The sequence below is a fragment of the Impatiens glandulifera genome, chromosome 2 (assembly GCF_907164915.1).
Source record: "Impatiens glandulifera chromosome 2, dImpGla2.1, whole genome shotgun sequence".
NCBI lineage: Eukaryota > Viridiplantae > Streptophyta > Magnoliopsida > Ericales > Balsaminaceae > Impatiens > Impatiens glandulifera.
This window is the reverse complement of record NC_061863.1, coordinates 4,986,369-5,007,640: the sequence shown is the minus strand read 5'-3', so window position 1 is coordinate 5,007,640 and position 21,272 is coordinate 4,986,369. Positions and strand designations below refer to the sequence as shown.

Sequence of the window (21,272 nt, the reverse complement as noted above, 5' to 3'; positions counted from 1 at the left end):
ATATATATTGAATTTAAGAACTTTATCCCCACAAAGGTAAATCTCCTATTACAAATTAAAGTGTTTTTTTGAGTGGAATCAAACTTATCATTTTTTATTTATTGTGGAGTTCCTTTTTTACATGACTCACCAAAAATTTATAGTTGACATAAAAATATTTTTATTTGAAAAGTAAAGAAGATGTCATTGAATGAGCTCATGTGATCTTGATGTTGACCACTTGAAGAAAAAGCTCTGGCAAACATTAAAATGTAAATGAAAGCATTAAAAATGAAAATTCTTATTGAACATGGAAATATTTATGTCTTACCTAATGTTGTTTTTTCATTATTATTCTTTAAAATTATAGGTTATAATTGTACAGATTTTTTATTTATTAATATCTATAAAACATAATTATACACTAATTTATATCACTTTAATTCAATTTTTATTTTTATTGTTTAAAGGTGGGACTATCATTATCATTGTTAATATCTACAAAACATAACCTTACACTAATTTATATCACTTTAATTAATTTTTTATTTTTATTTTTTAAAAGTAAAAAATTATTATTACTTTTATCTTCAATTTAAACGTTTTAAATTAATTTTTTATTTTTATTTTTTAAAAGTAGAAAATTATTATTACTTTTATCTTCAATTTAAACGTTTTAAGTGAGAACTGAATTCGTGATATTTGTCCTCTTAAAAAATAAAACATTGAATTGTATTTCATTCAAACTTTTATAATTATTAAATCTGTCATAATAATTTGAACCTAACAAATTATAAAAAGAATACATTTCATTACTCTAACATCTAAGTTTATAATCTCAATTTTTTTTTTTCATTTTTTTACGTTCTCACTTTTTATTAATTTTCTTTTCTTATTTATATATTTATTAAATTAACTTATATCAAATAATAATAATAAAATATAAATTTAAACACATATATCTTTTTTTCTTTAAACAAAAACATTTATCTAAATACATAAATTGAAACATTTATCTTTCACCTTATTTATATTTTGTTATTTAAAATAATATAATATATATATTTTTTTAAATAAGGAGAACTAGACACCCCACAGCCATTGTTCATTTTTATTTTTAATTATTTTAATTTTTAATTTTTAGATACTAAATATTAAAAAAATAAGCAAAAAATAAAAAATATGCAAGTAAGTTTAGAGACTTCACAAACTAAAAAGCTGATGATTAATAAAAATTAGACAATAAAAAATATTATACTAGCAAAAATAAAAATAAAAAATATAAATTTTATAGAAACTAATATATTAATATAATTTATTTTAAAATAAATTATATTAATATATTTAAATAAATTGTTTTTTAATTTAAGTAATTTATTAATATATAAAATTAAGTTAATAAAAAAATTAAATTATTTTAAATAAAATCATTAATTTTATAAATATATAATAAAATAGTGAGTTATATATTATTGATTATTTATAAAAAAAATACTTAATATTAAAAATATATATAACATGATATTAATTATTAAATATTATTAAAAACATAGAAAATAAAAATAAATAAACTTAATCAAACATATCAAATTGAATCAAACTTATCCTTAAAGTAGTTTTTAGTGAAAATAAAATTTAAACTATTTAATCTATTACAAAATTATTTTAACTTAAATTATCACAATTTAACAATATGATTATATATTTGATTGTATTTTTTAACCTCAAATAGAATTTTCACTTATATATATTTACAAAGATAATTTTGTCATAATAAAAAAAAATATTTTTAAAATATAAAACTCTAAAATGTATTATTATTTAATTTGTTACTTAAAAATAAAGTCAGTACTATTTTCTCAAAATAAAATAAAATAAAAGTTTTACTAATCCTATGAACAAAGCGGTTGAACCTAACACAAAGTTAGCTAAGAGCCTAAGACAACAAAATAAATTATAAACTAATCTGGATTAGATCACCAATTTTGTTTTTAATAAATATTAAAAAATCGAAGAAATGATAAAATAAAATATACTTCATATTAACAAATTAGGTGGGACTTCCCAATAGGACAAGCATATATTGTTTCTTTCTTTTTTTTATCATTTTTAATGTTATAATAATATATATTTTAAACTTTTAAAAAATACAAAATAAAGAATAAAAACATTTTTAATACCCAAAATTTAGTGGACCACTATTTTTTATTGATCAAATAACATTTTTATAAATAAGATTTAAATAACCCAATTAATATGATTCAAGTCGTTTTCTGAAGGATCATTAAAAAATTATACTTCTGAAAAATATATATAATAATAAGTCGTTAACCTTTAATATTATATATTTTGATGTATTAAATTATAAATATATAGTAAAGTTTTGTGATTAGGATGATGTGGGTCCCATTGGGTTAGTGGAGTGCTGCCAAACTCCGCGGAATTGAAGACTACCATTTGACCCAGGTATGAAAATTAAAATAGTTTTTCTTCATTTTTATTTTATAATACATATATATATATTTGGTAGGTAAAATTTGGAGAAAATTAATTAATTATGTACCACTAGACTGTTTGTTCGACTGTTTTAGACTGAAATTTATCATTATTTTTCTCATAACTCTGCTATGTGTTATTTATTAAAAAGTAAAATAAAAAAAAAGTTCTAAGCTTTCTTATTTAGATGATTTAATACTTGAAAAGTAAATATTACATTTTTATAACTTACCTATTTTAAAAATGCGGTAAGAATAACTTATAAGACTAAAATATCACGGGTTCTATTTAATTTTAAAGCGTTTTGAGCCATTATTATGGGATGTAATTCTAGTTCTTTTTCAATAAAAAAAATGTTGTAAAATTAAAATAAATATATATATATATAATTTTTTTTGACCTATTACATAAATATCTACTTCAATACATTTTAATAACAATAATTTTTATAATTTTTAGTTGTATATAAACTTGAAATTTGATTTGATCACGACATACACTCTTTCTATATATATAATCTTATATATACATGTTACTTTGGATTTCTTCGTCTCGTTAACCAAAACAAAATATCTTTTTATCTAATATCATAATGTCTCTTGAAACGCTGCAATATTATTATTCTTTTCAGAACCAAAATCCTAATTTGAATCAATCACATCACAAGAAATAGTCTACATGAATCACTCAATCAATACAAATGTGAGTGTGAGACAATGATCTTGAAGCTACATTTTAAAGATGATCGAACAAGTGGAGATTATGAAGTGAAACATTTGAGATCGATGCATAATGTTTCCTATACAGATGATTAATAACTAGTATCAAATGATGTCCGAAGCCAGAGAAGTCATCTAAGCTGAATCATTTTGTTTTACAGCTTCTCCATCACTAAGCTTCTGCCTTTACCGAAGTTCTTTTAGACAAAAAAAGAACATCACTTGTTTTTGTGTGAAAATTTTGAGTCACTTTTTGACTGCAAAGAAGAATATTGAGTTGTCATTTGTTTAAAATGAGTTTGAAAAAATATTTGAGATACTTAAGGAAAATTATGAATGAATTGAAGTAATAGATGTGTTTTTCCTTTTTTTTTTTTTTTAAATAAACTATAGATGGGGTGATTACATTGACCTTTCTAGAATGATTCTTCTTAACCACCAACCCAAACAAGACCTTATTAAATTATCCACTAAACTCCGCGGATGTGACTTTCAATTCCATGATAACAAAAAGGAGATAATTTTTTTAAGAAGAAAAATAAGAAAGGGGATTTGACAAGGAGTTGTTTGGTTTGAAAAGTCATTTAATTCCAAAAATAAAAAAAGAGGTCAATGTGAAAGACAATTACACAAAGAGGCTAACAAACTAAACAATGAGAATAATGAAAAATACTAATTAGTTTGTCTCTAATTTTGTTCTTTCTTTTTTATCTTTCCAAAAGGAGTTAATTCTCAGTATTTTTTATATTTTTTTGAATGAAACGGGGTTTCAAGAAATTAGAAGTTAAAGTTATTTTTTTTACTTGTGTCTTATTTGAATGATATTTGTTTTAACGATATATTATTTTTATAATAATGTATTTAAACCAAAGAATAGAACTGATTGGTCTTTTATTTGATTTAAATAATTTTTTATCACTTTATTATTCTTTCAATAATTATAATATCAATTACCTTCATGTTCTTTTTATAAATATTAAATAATAAATACATAATAATACTTTAGTAATTTAGGTCTGGTTCTATAGAGGTTATTTAAAACTTAGACAAAGCAAAAGAAAATAATGATCAATGATAATGTATTGATATATACTTAAATAAAATAAAATATAGTTTAATATTTTAATTAATAAATTAATTACTTTTATTTAAGTAATTCTAAATCAAACCATTGAAAAGGAAATATAATTTGTTTGACTAATTTCATCTCATCCACTTTATATTCATCGTGATAGTAAACATTCGAAATTTAATATCTTAAAATAATGAATTTGAATTTTCATAACAATTTTAAAAAAGAAATATTCAAAATAATTCTCCCACTTCCCATCCCCACCTAAATTAATCGGTACTTTACTACTTTCTTCTCCTCCCGTATCTTCTTGTCTATATTGTGTTTTTTTATTAGATTGAATAATTATAACAAAATTGAATTATTAAGTGGAAAAATAAAATAAATATTTATATTAATCATGTTATTATTATTCAACTTTTTAGATTTGTTTCAAAAAGTTGGTAAAACAAGAGTTAATCGTTTATCTCGAGAACGAGAACCTACACTGAAAAAATGAAAAGGTTTGAGAGAAGAGAAGAAATATTTTTATTTTTTAATAGTTAGAATATATTCAAAAATTTAAATTCTAAAATTTTAATATAATTAATTGTTTGTTTTATCTAATTGTTAAAAAAAATAATTAAAAAAAATAATAAAGCTACATTTATTTATTAATTTTTAAGGCCACCTCTGGTACATAACAGTGGTATGTATAGATTGTATGAATTTGAATTAGTTAGTTAAATGAATAATTAGATAGTTGAAACAAAATAAAAAATAACAATTCTTCAAAAATAAATAAAATAAAATTCACTAAATTTCCATCTGTCCAAATAGAATCTAGAAGATCATGATTAACCATATTTATCCATAAAAATTAATTGTTTTCCAAATACACGTGATTCTTTTATTTATTTTCAAAAAAAGAAAACAATAGTGGAATATAAAAAAACGATATCTAGGGTTTACATATCACTTTTGGATATTCAACGAGTCAATATATAGATAATAGAATATCGCTTTCTTTCTCCAACGTGTCGCCTTTCGTCTCTTCTTCGTTCATACACACACATACATATATATATTTCTCAAATGCCTTTCCTACCTTCAAATTATCTCGTCGGAGTTTCGCCGTGGATTATGAATTCCGGCGATGGACGAAAGTTTCATTGATTTAAGCATCAATTACGATCAATCCTCATCAGTTTTCACCACCTGCAGCAGCAAATCCAACGCCTCCTTCGAGTTTCCAATCATGGAATCAAACAGTTCCGATTACGCGATTCATCATCTTCTCACCAAGCTCGAAAGTAAATCAATAGAAGAAAGGAAACAAGCAGCATTAAACATCAGACTACTTTCCAAGGATTCAAATGATAACCGTCTCAAAATCGCTAGATCCGGTGCGATTCCGTCTCTAATCACTCTAATCTCTTCAGATGATCGTCAACTTCAAGAGTACGGAGTTACATCGATTCTAAATCTATCTCTCTGCGACGAAAACAAAAACCTAATCGTTTCCTCCGGCGCAATCACGCCTCTAGTTAACGCATTAAGAATCGGAACAACAACGGCTAAAGAAAATGCATCATGCGCTTTACTTCGTTTATCGCAGATCGATGAGAATAAGATCGAAATCGGACGATCTGGAGCAGTTCCATTACTAGTGAAGCTATTAAAAGTTGGAGATATTCGCGGGAAGAAGGATTCATCTACGGCTCTGTATTCGATTTGTTCGATTAAAGAGAACAAAATCAGAGCAGTTCAAGCAGGTATAGTTGAAATACTTATCGATCTGATTGCAGATTTAGAATCGAATATGGTGGATAAAGCAGCGTACGTGCTGAATCAGGTGATTTCAATACCGGAAGCGGTTTCAGCGGTGGTTGAGAACGACGGAATACCGGTTTTAGTTGAGATGATTGAGATCGGAAGTGATCGGCAAAAGGAAATCGCGATGGAGATTTTGTTGAAGATTTGTGAAGGAAGTTCTTACCGGAGTTTGGTCGTCCGGGAAGGAGCGATTCCTCCGGTTGTTGAGTTGACTCAGTGTGGAACCAGTCGGGGTAAACGGAAGGTAATATTTTATTCTTTTAGAGCCTTTTTTTGTCATTTATTATTAAAATTACAAAAATTAAATAAATAATTGTTATGACAGGCTCGGACGTTGCTACAGATTCTCCGGCAAGTAAGAACCGGTTACATGGCGGCGGAAATATCTGACGTGTCATTTTGAAGGTCAAAGATGTAATTACGATTTTAGGGGAAAAAATGTGTAGAGGATTTAAACAAAAATTAAAGTCAAGATTTTTTATTTTATTTTGTTTGAGATGTAAGTATCATTTTAGGATAATTCATTTATTTTATTTGTATCAAACAATTCTATTGATAAAGATTCAAATAAGAAATTACAATTTTGTGTCATTTAAATGGTAGGTTTGTAAACTTGTTTATTGAATTATTTAAATAACATAAATTTTAAAAAAAATCACTAAAATATATATATATATATATATATATATATATATATATATATATATATATATATAAATAATGATATTTAATTTTGAAGATGTCCGGGTGGTTAATTTTGATGTATATGTGAGAGTAAATGGATATTTTGGTTGGATTATGAGTTGAACCTGCCCATAAACCTAACAAAACTAGTACAACTCTTTAACCAACTAAGCTAATAACACTTTATATTTTAAATTCAATACTAAATTTAATGAACGCGAAACATTTTTAACTAACTAATATATATATATATATATAATGATGTTCAATTTTGAAAGTGTCTGGATTGTCGGGTCGAGAGTTGTAGTTAATTTGGATATATCTCTAAGAGTAAATGAATATTTGGGTCGGATTCTAGGTTGACCCGCCCATAAACTTAAAACGGTTAAAAATAAAATTAAAATGCTATAGATATGTTTCAAACTCGTAACCTAACCAAACAAGTACAACTTTTTAACAAACTAGGTTAATAACACATTATATTTTAAATTCAACACCAAATTTGATTAACGCGGAACATTTTTAATTAATATATATATATATATATATATATATATATATATATATATATATATATATAATGATCCTTAATTTTGAAAATGTACGGATTGCCGGGTTGAGAGTTGTGGTTAATTTAGATATATATATGTGAGAGCAAATGGATACTTGGGTCGGATTCTGGGTTGACCCGCTCAGAAACTTAAAACGGTTAAAAATAAAATTAAAAATGCTATAGGTGTGTTTCAAACTCGCAACCTAATAAAACAAGTACAACTTTTTAACCAACTAGGCTAATAACACTTTATATTTTAAATTTAACACTAAATTTGAAGAACGAGAGATATTTTTAACTAACTAATATATATATAAAATGATGGTTAATTTTGAAAGTGTCCGGATTGCCGGGTCGCGAACCGTGATTAATTTGGATATTAATGTGAGAGTAAATAGATACTTGGGTCGGATTCTGGGTTGACCCGCACATTAACTTAAAACGGTTAAAAATAAAATTGAAATGCTATAAATATGTTTCAAACTCGCAACCTAACAAAACAAGTACAATTTTTTAACCAAGTAGCACATTATATTTTAAATTCAACACCAAATTTGATGAACGCGGGACATTTTTAATTAACTAATATATATATATATATATAATGATGCTTAATTTTGAAAGTGTCTGGATTGTCGGGTCGAGAGTTGTGGTTAATTTAGATATATATGTAAGAGTAATGAATATTTGGGTCGGATTCTAGGTTGACCCGCCCATAAACTTAAAACGGTTAAAAATAAAATTAAAAGTTCTATAGGTATGTTTCGAACTCGCAACTTAACAAAAACAAGCATAACTCTTTAACCAACTAGGCTAATAACACTTTATATTTTAAATTTAACACCAAATTTGATGAACGCGAGACGTTATAAAAATATATTTTTATCTGTGTGCATCGCACAGGGATCTTTCTAGTTTTATTTAAGAATTGTTGATGTTTATATTGATTTATCCTTTTAATCGTGAAGTTTTTTTTAGATAGAAGGAAATGGTTCAAATTTTATTTTATTTTATTAGTATAATAAGTATAACATGAGAATTTGAGATACCCCAATTTATGATAATATTATTAATGTTAAAATAATATTTTGAAATTTTAAATTCAAAATAATTCAAAATTAATAAAAATTTCAAATTAGGGATAATTATTGTTATAATTAAATCATAATTATAAAATTAAATAAAAATTCGAAAATAATTTGAGGTTAAAATATTGTATTTATTTTACCTAAAAGGGGTTCAATTTATTTAATTATAATTTTAAACATAAATTATGTATAATTTATAGCTTAAAATAATTAAATAAATACCCAAAATACTCAAAAATAAAATAAATGAACATAATTTTTATTATGTTGTCAAAAATAGTTTTGTGTATTAATTTGGTAAATAAAAACGTAAAAAATGGTTAAAAATTCGATTTCAAATAATCATTTTATTAAGAATATAAATTGATAATCCTATATAGCAGAAATTATATTTAAATTTTGCAGTAGGATTCAGGGCCATCGGATCAGCGTTGAATTTTCAAGCACCCATAAACACGCCCCACATCTGGCTGTAACCGAAGTAGTGCGCACCTGGGTCCACACGGGATCGCTAAACCCGTTAGCCCAAACGCCCAAAAGTCAGACAGAACGCTAGGCGATGGACGGAACGCCAACGACGCGTTTAATTAAACAAAATAACGTCATTTTGTTCGTCTCCTTCGCAAACTCCGGAGGCTCGCGCTCGACGCCGATGATCTTCTAGAAGGTCTATCTCCTCCATAACTCAACCCTTATCCCTCCTTTCTTTCACCAATCGTGCACGTCTCTACCTCGCTTTTAATTCCCCTAGGATCAATAGTCAAAACCTATACTCTAGTTAGGCTGCCAAAGACAAAAAAGAATTCAAAGGATAAGATTTCACAAGAGAAATTGAAGTTGAATTCGATTATGATAACCGACCAAACTTAGTATAAATACTCCCTAGGTGTTAAGCTTCCAATCCATCAAACAATCATCACAAATTATAACCTAATTCTAAGAATTCAAATGAACTCCGACAACTGGTTTTTGTAAAAACTTCTCCGGCAATCTAATATTTGATGTAGGGTTTGGGAAAGCTTCTTACACATCATTGGAGTGTTCTCCAATCATTTGTAAGCTTCCCGACCCACTTTAATTCATTTTGTGATTCAAAATTGGATTTTTCAAAGTTTGATCGGGTTGATCATATTTAGGGTTCAATTTTGTATTTTCTTTGTTTGAAATCTTTCCATAGATGATTTCTAAGCTTTCTATCGAAAGAGATTTCATCAATTCAACCTTAATTGAAAAAAAATCCAAATTTATTTTATAAATTTAGAAAATTTGAATTTTGTGTTCTTGAGCTCTAAGTTTGAACTTTTTATTTAAATAGTTGCCTAACATGTTTGTAAACATGTTAGAATTATTTCAAAATCATCAAGTCAACAACTGAAATTTGAAAAAAAATAAGTTTGAATTTCAGTTTTAAAAATTGTTATAGAGCTTAATTGATGTTCTTGTTTTGGTTGTGTTCGACTATAAACATCATTTCAAAGCTGTTGGAACAAGAATTAGGCAATGAGATGGCCTAAATCAAAAGTTCCCAAAATTTGCCCTAAAATCATTTGTGAAATCAATTGTTATAGAGTTTGATTGACCGTGTTTAGAGTTAGGGATTATGATCCCTACATTCATATGAGTTGTTTGCAACTTACAGATCATGATTTCATGATCTGTATCAAAAGATACAAACCTGCAATTCTTCATACCAAATAAAGAACATTCGGTCCCCAACGACCGAGTCCTGTAGGACCGGGACCAAGAAGCAGAACCGAGAATTCTCGGTCCTAACTAAGACCAAGGACAGAGAAAATTGACAATAGGATCGAGACCAAGGACCGGAATTCTTGAGTTAGGACCAAGCCTTAGGACTGATGTTCTTGAGCAAGGACCGAGGTCCACGACCGAAGATTTTAACTTAGGACCAAGAGTTCTGGCTTGGGACCGAGACTCCCAAGTCCATGACCGAGGATGATAGATCTGGAATCGAACCTCTCAAACCTAGGACCGAATAACCTGATTTCAGGATCATGCCTCCCAAATATCCCAGTTCCTTGACTGAGTGTCCCAAGCCCTGATCCAAACCACCCCCGGTCTAGACCGAGACCAGATCGATAAAAACAGTCCCAAACCCTAGGACTCCTGTCCTAAGACCTGTTTGGTTCCACTTTTCAAAATCCAAAATTATTTTTGTAATTTTGGAACCCAAATTCATTTTCAAATAATTCCAAAATGTCATAAAATGATATTTAAATATTTTTGGAATATTTCCCAAACGAATATTTTGGCTAAGCTAAGGCCCCGTTTGTAATTTATTTTTAAATTCTAATAGTTTTTTAATAATTTTCAGAGTTTTACTCAATCTTATGTCAACGCAGTTGCAGTTACGACTTTTAAATAATTTTGTACAATTATTTACATAATCTAAACATATCCTTGTTTAGGACCCCGAACTACTAATTAAAGAAAATAAAGGTTATAAACAAATCTTTTGATAACTAGATTTTTATAAAAAAAATTTAATAAAAATGTTCTTTGACAGGCGTGGAAAACATAACGCGAAATCTCTTTTCCGAGCGTAACCAAAAAACGAACCCCTTATATAAATTATATTTATACACGTACCTTTTACTAATGTTTTTAAAATAAATAATCTTTTAAATTAATTAAGTTTGATTAAATAATTTAAATAAGTATTATAAACTAAAATACTCGGTATAAAGTACTGTGAAATAAAGTTATATAAATAAAATTAAACTAAATAGATAAAATATACATTTTATTTTAATGTTCAAGTAATATATTTTATTTTAGTTTATAATATTTATTTAAATTATTTAATTTAAAATATATTTATCATTTTTAATTAACTAGTTGGAAATTTTACAACTATATTTTTAATTTTATATATCAAGTAAAAAGCATAGATTTAGTCCGTGAAATAAAGATAAACAACTATTGGAATAATTCAGAAGCCGGTAAAGATATCAATAATGAGTTTCATATATATATATATATATTACTTTTTAATATTGCATTAAGTGATTATATGTTTTTATTTATGTGTTTGTAAAGATGGACTATTTTAGTGACAAAGGTACTAAATTTAGATTGGAGTATTTAGAAAAGGTGGCAAATTAAGGACATGTGGTAACCCTCTATGTAATTGGAAATATCACCTTTTCTTTGAGATACAAAAACAAATAAAAAAGAGATCTTGATCCTGAACCAAAATCTTAAAGAAATATTATGAAAGTGTAGTGAGGAGATGGTTTTTTTCATATACAGTTTGTGGACGAATATCCCAACAATCATGAATAGAGATGTGGTTTGTTGTTTAAATCACGATAATAACTATCAAAAGAGGTGGAGATTTACATGGCCAGTTTACGATGATGACGACGATAATGTAGAATGCAAGGCATGTAAATGTGATAGGGAGCTCGATTATTTGTTGGCTTCTATTGGAATTGATCGTTGAATGTTTGTATGCGTTGACTTTTTTATTTAAATGGAATTGTTTTAATTAAACTTTATTTGACTTTTATGTTGATCTGTCAATAAAAAATTTATCTCTTATGGATTAAACTATTATTAATCTATATTTATCACAAAAATTATTGTTCAAGGGTTAGAGAAAATTCTGGGAGATCCATATATCTCTAATTATCAATGGCCAAATATTTAATCTCAACCGCCCATATTTTTAAAGATGAGTTTGTTCAATTTTTTCTCTCTAACATATTATCTTAACTTTCTATCTTATCTTGACTCTCTCATTGACAATTTATTACAAATATGTTAATATAATATATATTGGAGGTTAATTAATATTTTTTTAATGAAATTTTAAAAATCTCAAATTATTTTTATATAAAATATGTTTCTTATTAATTTGAAAGTTAATCAGTTAATTAAATAAATATTTTATTAATAATTTAATTTTAACATTTTAAAATTATTTATAATTTATTCTATTACAGTTTTTATTTAATAATATTCTTTATACATAACATTAATTATTATTTCTTTTACCAGCATTTACAATGTTGAATCAAATAAATTAAAAAAGATATATATTTCATATATAATTAATATTAATAATCAAGATGACAGGTTAAAAAAATTATTTAATAACTATTTAATTAAATTACTAAATATTATATGGTAGAAATGATAATATATAGAAAATAAATTACATAATTGAATATTTATAGTAAAACAGAAAAAATAAATACAAATACATTAAAACTATATTATTTTGTCGAGGAAGATAAATATATCAAAATTTATATTACATAAATAAATATTTTATCCCATTTTTAATGCACTTAGATCCTACTGAAAATGCCTGAAACCAATGTGCCATATGTGTATATAAAGAGAAGATGACAAAATACAAAACAATTTTAATTAAAGCTTTACCCTTAACAAGTAAAAACACAATAAACAAAACATTAAAGTTTGTAAGTAACCAAAAAATGTTAGGATTTAATAGACTTGTAACATTAATTATGTGACCATAATATATATACATGTATATATATCAATTCAACAATCAGCATCCTATCGACTTATAACAGATCGAAGTAGATAAGATTCTTCGACTTTTTTGTTTTTGAAATGTGTGGTTAGTGTTTCAATGGTTTAATCGATTCAAATACATAAAATCTCTACAAATTCCGTTATCAAGGTAGATGGCTCTCTCGCTTTATCTGCAATATGTGTGTTCTCATGCTCCAATCCTTCACCTGTTTCCCCATATCGAGTAAGGCATAGATAGATGATAGATCGCATTGCGAGGGTGAACTAAAGAAAAACGCGTTAAAAAAATTACCTGGAGTGCTGTGAAAGTTGACAAAAGATCATTGCATTCATTGATTAAATCATATTCCTTTGCTGCTATGCTTGCAAGTTCCGAAACTGAACTGTTTGTTTGTTGTGCCTGTTATCACATATATAAATCCAATGTATTTTCCATGTTAGGTTTCCTATTATAAACGATACAATGATCATTCCAACAAACAAGACCTACTATCGTCTTGTTTGATGTGGGCTTATTTGGGACTTAAGAAAGAAAAACATAATTGAATCAACAATGTAACTCATCAATCACAATTCAAATTTTAGTATTTTTGCAATTTGCATCAAACAATGTTATTTAAAAATAATAACCACATATCAAACAAGGCCCATGTTAACCATTAATTGAGGAATATAATAAAACCAGGTTAGCATCACAGCATTGAGAAATGACCCTAATTGGATTTTTTTGAAAAAAAAACTTCTTGTAATAAGAAAAGAGGGTAATTTTAGATTTTTTCAGGATGAAATACTTAAATGTTATTTGATATTTAAAATTAAAATTTAATCAAAGTAAAGTAAAAGTATTTTAGTATTTTGTTGATGAATTAAGACGTGATATAGTGATTTTGGTAAAAACAAATCCTAAAATAATCTAAAATCCCTACATTAAACGAGCTCTTATTGTTTGTTTTTCTGTATTCGGAAACATTTCTAGATCCAGATACATTTGCAATGGCAAGGGACACATTCAAAAATTATTTTATACTTATTGTATCTCAAAACCGAACAAGATACAAAAACACTATTAGGTCTTATTTGATGTGGGTTAATTGAGATTAACTTCAAATAACCCACTGTCCAATCAACCATCAACTTATCAAACATATAATTCAAATCACCAACCAAAATTCTAAAATACCTTATGTAATTTTTAAATCAGACTTTCGAAACAAGAGTATTTCAAAACAAGGCCTAAAACGGTTACCTTGATCAAGAATGAGCAAATGTTAGATGTCATGGCCTGCATTACATCAGCTGATGAAGAAATAGCATCTTTTAAATCTTGAATATCAACCTGGATATAGATTTGACATAAATAGAAGTAAAGATGATCATCATAACAAGTTTCCGGTAAAGTAAAATGTGAAGAAATGAAAATAAAGACATGCCTTTGTTGCCCCAGAAACAAGTGGAAGACGAATTGTGGTAGCTTCCAAAGCTTTGGTAGCTTCAGACAAGAATCTTGAATGATCACTACAAAGAGAATCCCAATCATCCGAGAATAGCAATTGTCCTTTAATGATGTAATACAACTTCAGATTATGTCTTAGCCTTTGCAACTCTAGTTTTCTCAATTCCACAGAATATTGCAGTTTTGCTGTGCTCACCCAACCATTATATAAACTTTTCTGATTAAATAATTAACACATCTCATTAGTACATACAAGACCATATCTTAATATAAAATGAGATTATGTTTGAAAACTAAATTTATTGAGAGACAAATTCAAAATTTGATTGGTTATTTCTCATTTTATCCAGCTAGTGAAACAAGACAATAACTATCTAGAGCTTCTTTGATCTTGTTTTTTTTATGGGTTTTTAAAATAAAATAAAAAACTTGTTTGATTAACAAAAAAGATGGGTTTTTTTGTTTAAACTTAGTATTTTGGTATTTTAATTAATGAATTAAATAATTTGGCTATTTTGTTTTTTTCTAAGAACCCATAAAAACGGGAGATCAAACTAGAGCTCCTATAGTATTTTGATAAGATTAATTTGATGAAAATTGAAACAATCTGGAATAAAGAAGAAAGATCTCACCTTTGCAGAAGCTTCAAGTCCAAGCATTGAATTCTTTGCTCTAGCATTAACAAATCGCCATTGTAGGTATCGATTATGTAGCAGTCTCAACATATGTGCATCATCAATCTTGTTATCCCCTGGCTTTCCTCTCCTCACATCAGAAGTAAAGCTAAGTATTGGTGGCGTAAAAATGATATTACTATTCCTAATCAGATATGGTTTCTGCTTCTGCAGCTCCGGCGCCCCCTTTGAAGGAGGAGAAGACCTTGATGATATCCCCAATTTATTGGGCGACAAAGGCCTAATTGCAGACCGTAATGGAGATGATAAGCCCCCTCTGCTACCTTTGGACGAGGAAATTGGTGTACTATTGATGGATGGATTCTCCTCAAATGTTATCTTCCGATGAATTATTGGTTTCATCATTACAGGTTCAGGGATTTGCTTCAAACGATTGGTGGTTTCTTGCCAGAATCTTGCAGGAACAATAATCCCTCTTGGTCCTCCTCCTCCACGTTTAGGAGCATCAGAGCTCCCAGACGAAACACTTTCAACATCTGTCGCGAATTCATCCTTCATTTGATCGGTCATAGACTGTTGAATAACACGCGTAGCTAAGGAATTCGATTGCTTCGATCTACCCGGCCATCTCTGCTGATCAACTGGTTTAGAATGTTCGTTCTGATTTCTAACTGGTGTGGATCCTTTCATCGCCTCTTTTGTTTTACTAATTCGAAGAGGAATAGAATCTCCTTGAAACGAAGCAGATAAACTTCTTCTTGAAGAGATCAAAAGCTTTGCGGCGGCGGTGGTGGTGGTGGACATCTCTCCGGCAGTACCAGGTCTTTCCGGGGTAACTTTCCGTATGCTTGCTTTCGCCTTGTTAACTGGCAACGGAAAGGACTCTCCCTGAAACGAAACAGATAAACTTCTAGTTGATGAAACTAAAACCTTAGCAACGACAGACATCTCTCCTGTTGTTCTGCTAGGGGGGAGAGGAGTCGCCGATCGTCTCCGGTCGGACCGCTCAACCGACTGCGATCTCTTGATTGCCGGATGAGAAGGAGTCGATGGTACGGTCCTTGAAAATGCGGAATTCGAAGAGGATGAGCTTGAAGATGAAGTAGAATTAGTAATGGAAATGGTAGAAGAAGACGATGAATATCTGGAAGAAACCTCTCTCGATCTCGGTTTTCGAGAGGTAACGACGCCATTGTCGGCGTCGGAAGGTAATAGCGGTGGTCTTCTCCGGTTGTTATGATGAGTCTGACCTTGGGTGTTATTATTAACCTTAGGTTTGAAAGTAGGATTGAAAGCAGCAACCATTATAGTTCGTGATTTTGCATCGTCTAAACAACTAAAACCCTAATAATTAATTTATGGCGATAATAAGAAGACGAAGAAGAAGGTGTAGACAAAAGAGAGAAGGTGCGCGCAGTCTGTTGTTTTGTCTTTTGATATTATATGACTGTTGTTACAGGGGAGGAGGAGGACGCCGCCGGCGAGACGAGAGAGAGAGAATAACTGTCAGACAAAGAGATCTGTTTATGCTTATAATCCGCTACTTAGAGAAACTCATACTCGCAAGGGTATGAAAAAACGGTTGTACTCGCCATGCTTTTTATATGGTTACGTGGATCATTAATCATTATAATATATTGATAATTGTTTCTTCATTTAATATAATTTATTGTTATGAATTATAGCTTGTTTTTCTGAATCATTTTATGTATTTTTTGAAGAGTGACATGGAGACAAAAAAATTGTGAAAAGACAAAAAAAAAAAAAATAATAATAATAATAAAAAAAATTATTAATTTTTCAGAATCACGAATAATTTGAAAAATAGTATTCAATTAACTCCTTAAATAATTTTGCTCTAACAAAGTTTTCGAGCTAGTTTTGATGTAGAGTGTTTTAATTAATTAATTTTTAAATTTGATAAAATTATTATTATTTTAATTATTAATTATTTAATTTATTAATAAAAATATTTATATTTTATTTTTAAAATATTTTAATACTTTATCTTACAAAATATCAAATAACTTTTTTTATCAAACAACTTTTAAAAGAAATCCTAAAAATAAGATTGAAAGATCAAACCAGCTCTTTTTATTAGAACTTGTTATAATTGATTTAATTTCATTTTAGAATAATAACACGAGAGAATGAGAGAGGAAACAATGTGTCACTATATACTTGTTTGAAAAAATAAAAGAAATTGTTATTTTGTGGATACTACCCATACCATACACAAAAGTGAAACATCACCCTCATCATTTATCATTGATTATTTTTATTTTTGTATAGGTGATTTATTGGATATAGTCACCTCCTGAATGTGAAACATTTCTCCCACTCATTTCTCTTTCTTTTATTACTATTTTGCATCAGATTCTAATGGTGTTGATTTTAGAAACAAAATTTGTTTTAGGTAATATACAGGGTTTAAACTTTAAATAATTTAATTATTAAAATTTAAATGAATTATTTTTTAATAAAATTTCTGTAATATGAAACAAATAAAAAAAAAACTCAACATACAACCCTTTATAAATGGTATAAAAGACCCACCACAATCTGACAATAGTCAATTAGAGATATCCGGGTTTTGAGGGTATTTTAATTATAAAAAAAATATTATTTATTTTCAATCATTGTTAATTATTTGATTCATGATTTAAAATACTAAAATATATTTATAAAATATAAATAAAACATTTTATTTTAATTCAAATAATTTAATTTTCATCACTATTTTCTTTCAAAAAAAAAAAATCAACAAATTCAATAACCAAGCATCAACACCCTTCAGTTTTTTTTAATTTCTTTTATAAAGAATTAATTTTCATTAAATTAAATAAAAAGTTAAATATAGAACACTAACTTGTAAATAATAATAAAATAAATAAACTAAACAAAATTATAAAAGCTAAATAATACAAATTTACAAAAGTTAAAATTATAATAAAAATAATCCATTAAACAAAACAACTCTTTTAAATTTAATAAGAATAATGACAAGTCGAACAAATCTGTTAAGCAGCGTCGGAAGAATCCCTACCCAAAGTTCTAAATGTGAAATTTATCTTTGCATTTGGATTGGTAAGCGTTGCCGATTTTTTTTTATCAAATAATAACTTAGCATCTATAAATATGGTCAAAATAACGAAAGACTCATAAAAAGTTATTAAAAAATATATATAAAAGAGTCTTCATGTTAAAAAAAAAATCCAAAAACTCATTACTAGAAAAATAAAAAAGAATTCCTTATCCGATTAACCTCATCTCTTTTGTTGCAAAAAAAGAGACGAATAGACTCGAGAAATTGTCATCAACATGATTCTAGACGGTCTATCAAAATTGAGAGTATTATTCGAATTACAAAAATTGAGATGACAAATTTGATCTGACTAAATAGAATATTGCACGTAACAAAACATAACACTAACTCAAATCTAAGTGGTGAGAGAGAAACAAACCTCTTCTCAAGTATAAGTGGTATCCATAAGTTAGAAAATAATGTTAGATCTAACTTCTCTAGAATTTTTTAGATGGAAAAAAGGTAAAATTAATTATTTATTTCAGTGGTAATTTACAAATTATATATTCATTGTAGATGTACGGATATAAATATGAATACATTTATTTATTTAAAAAGATTAGCATGATAATTAAACAAATCTCTAACTAACTTGATTGATAGGTATGACAAAAATTGATAGACAAACTAATTAAACAACAATGGATAATAGATCATTAGAACTCAATACTAATTAATTATTGAATTAACAAAATTATTAACGTCATCAACAACTATAGTTAAACAAACTCTCATCAACCTACTTAGTTTAATTGAGTTTTCTTAACTTTTAATTAATTTATTTAAGTTGAGGTTGATCCCATTGCAAGTTAATTGCTTTTTATAATCCTATACTTAACCATCACCTATTACTTACTAACCTTAATATATAATTCATTTCTAATCACACATTCCCATTAGATTATTTCTACAATAAATTTGATTGTAACAACTTTTTTGATGTATGAGTATTATGGAGAATGGATATGAACTCAACAAAATTAGTTGAAGTGGCTTGAAATACAAATAGTTAAAAAAAGAAGTTAATGCAAGATTAATTCTTCTAGAAATGGAATGATTAATTACATGATAAATGAAGACTACTTAAATTCGTGTTGATCTTGACTCTTTCGGAAGTTTGACCTCATGGTCGATTTTTTTCAATAGATCCTCAACTTACTACGAAATATCTGTTGATTGATGATGATGGACAAAACTGTTTTTTTTTTTTTTTTTTTTCATATTTTGATATCGGTTAATTATTGTTCTTTTTAGTTTAATCTTGTGCCTACATGTTATATAACTTAATTTGTATTTGGTTTTATTGTTTTGACATGATTTATATGACATTCATGATGTCATGAATCAATGAAAACCCACATTTTTTAGTATAGTTAAAAATGATTAACTTACCCTTATCGATATGTATTTACTCGCTTTTAAACCCTAAATCGAATTTTGGCTACTCAATCTATTTATATTTGGCGAGTACCCACAAATATTAGACTTATTACATTACGGTTATTATTGTCATTAAGTAAAGACTATATAATCGTACAAAAATGAAAACATAAAAAGATAAAATTGAATGTGAAACAGTAATCATGAAAATAGTACTATTAAGCATTAGCATCATAACAAGTAAGCATGGGAGCTTTAAAAATCATAGATTAAAATTAAGAAGCAACCAATTTATCCTCAATGAGGGAAAGATTAAACATCAAGACATTATTATGTCTCAAATAAATAATTCCTCCTAATGAAATGATTCATAAATCACCTTTAGTCTATGACTTTAATTACAATAAATGATTTATGATATTTTCTATTATGTTTACAAAGTCAGATATTTTTATGAAACAACCATTTTCTGCTTTTATATACACTCGTTAATGTTTCCAATATTGAAACAATCACATTATATTTCTTTTCTTTTCTCTTCATAAAAAAAAATTACCATCTACGTCCTTGAATTGTTATCTTAGTCTCTTAAAATGAAACCATGCAATACGAGACACTGGATAAATCTTTTTAAAATGAAAACATTTTTCGAATAAAAGTCACACATGCATAGAAAGGTGGACAATTAGCTAGAATATCGGGTTACAAAAGAGTAAAATTGACCTCATTAAAATTACTTAAAATTACTTTAAAGAAAACAATTGAATGTCAATTCTTATATTTTATTAGTAAAGCCTCTATTCCTTGTTAATCAAAGTCTAATGCTTGATTTGTATCTAGATGAAAAAATATAGGAAAATATGAAGTTATCATTTTCAAGTATAAGTATTATTTTTCATAAAAGAATAAAACTCATTTCATACCTCTATTATATCGTAAAATGGAAGTATTGTTGCATATATATATATATATATATATATATATATATATATATATATATATATATATATATATATATATATATATATATATATATATATATATATATATGATAGAGATTAATCCCATGGTTATTATTGATAAACAATGTTACAATATATACTAGTCAAAAGACTCTTAATAAGGTAAACCACTAATCTAGGAATCTAAACAAGGTAACCCACTAATCTAGGAATCTAAACAAGGTAACAAGATATATACAATATACTAATACACCCCCGCAGTCGAAACGGGAGATTCTCGGACGCTGAGACTGTCTCTGAAATCTTCAAATAGTATGCGCGGAAGTCCTTTGGTGAATATGTCAGCGATTTGAAAACGAGAAGGCATATGAAGAATGCGAACTTTACCTCTATCTACTTTTTCCCTTACAAAGTGTATGTCCATTTCGATGTGTTTGGTACGTTGATGTTGGACCGGATTTTGGGAGAGATAAATCGCACTTATGTTGTCGCAGTAGACCAGTGTGGCTTTGTCCAATGAGATACGAAGTTCTAACAATAAATTGCGAAGCCAACAGGATTCGGAGACAACATTGGCAACTCCTCTATATTCAGCTTCAGCACTAGAACGAGAAAGTGTGGATTGCCGTTTTGACGACCAAGACAGAAGATTATCGCCTAGGAAGACGCAATAGCCAGATGTAGAGCGACGGGTATCTGGACATCCTCCCCAGTCTGCATCAGTATATGAAACGAGTGTAGACAGTGAGGATTTGTAAAGATGAAGGCCATAGTGCTTTGTACCCTGTAAGTATCGAATGATTCTGTGTAAGGCAGCCAAGTGA

General features: G+C 27.6%; 2 protein-coding genes across 3 annotated transcripts; one reads left to right on the top strand and one right to left on the bottom strand.

The window, feature by feature from the left end:
• Positions 1-5,401: 5,401 nt before the first annotated feature.
• On the top strand, positions 5,402-6,524 carry LOC124927731 (U-box domain-containing protein 11-like). The gene is made up of 2 exons (XM_047468190.1): positions 5,402-6,325; positions 6,407-6,524. Exons 1-2 carry the CDS (start codon positions 5,402-5,404, stop codon positions 6,482-6,484), a joined length of 1,002 nt encoding a protein of 333 aa, XP_047324146.1. The 3' UTR covers positions 6,485-6,524.
• Positions 6,525-12,826: 6,302 nt separating this feature from the next.
• On the bottom strand, positions 12,827-16,571 carry LOC124926639 (QWRF motif-containing protein 2-like). Of its 2 annotated transcripts, none has more exons than XM_047466905.1 (5): positions 15,019-16,571; positions 14,364-14,603; positions 14,180-14,275; positions 13,226-13,333; positions 12,827-13,139 (listed from the first exon to the last, which is right to left on the bottom strand). In XM_047466905.1, exons 1-5 carry the CDS (start codon positions 16,324-16,326, stop codon positions 13,077-13,079), a joined length of 1,815 nt encoding a protein of 604 aa, XP_047322861.1. In that variant the 5' UTR covers positions 16,327-16,571; the 3' UTR covers positions 12,827-13,076. The 2 variants fall into 2 exon arrangements, with proteins under 2 accessions (XP_047322861.1, XP_047322862.1); XM_047466906.1 differs by having other exon boundaries at positions 14,180-14,269; positions 15,019-16,568.
• Between the last annotated feature and the right edge of the window lie 4,701 nt (positions 16,572-21,272).

Excerpts from the sequence above, each read along its gene's own strand:
- LOC124926639 (XM_047466905.1), bottom strand. The coding sequence starts at position 16,326 with ATGGTTGCTGCTTTCAATCCTACTTTCAAACCTAAGGTTAATAATAAC. Across the intron at positions 14,604-15,018 it reads GACTTGAAGCTTCTGCAAAG|AAAAGTTTATATAATGGTTG; the intron begins GTGAGATCTTTC and ends TTATTTAATCAG. Across the intron at positions 13,140-13,225 it reads CAACTTTCACAGCACTCCAG|GTGAAGGATTGGAGCATGAG; the intron begins GTAATTTTTTTA and ends ATGGGGAAACAG.
- LOC124927731 (XM_047468190.1), top strand. The coding sequence starts at position 5,402 with ATGGACGAAAGTTTCATTGATTTAAGCATCAATTACGATCAATCCTCA. Across the intron at positions 6,326-6,406 it reads CCAGTCGGGGTAAACGGAAG|GCTCGGACGTTGCTACAGAT; the intron begins GTAATATTTTAT and ends TTGTTATGACAG.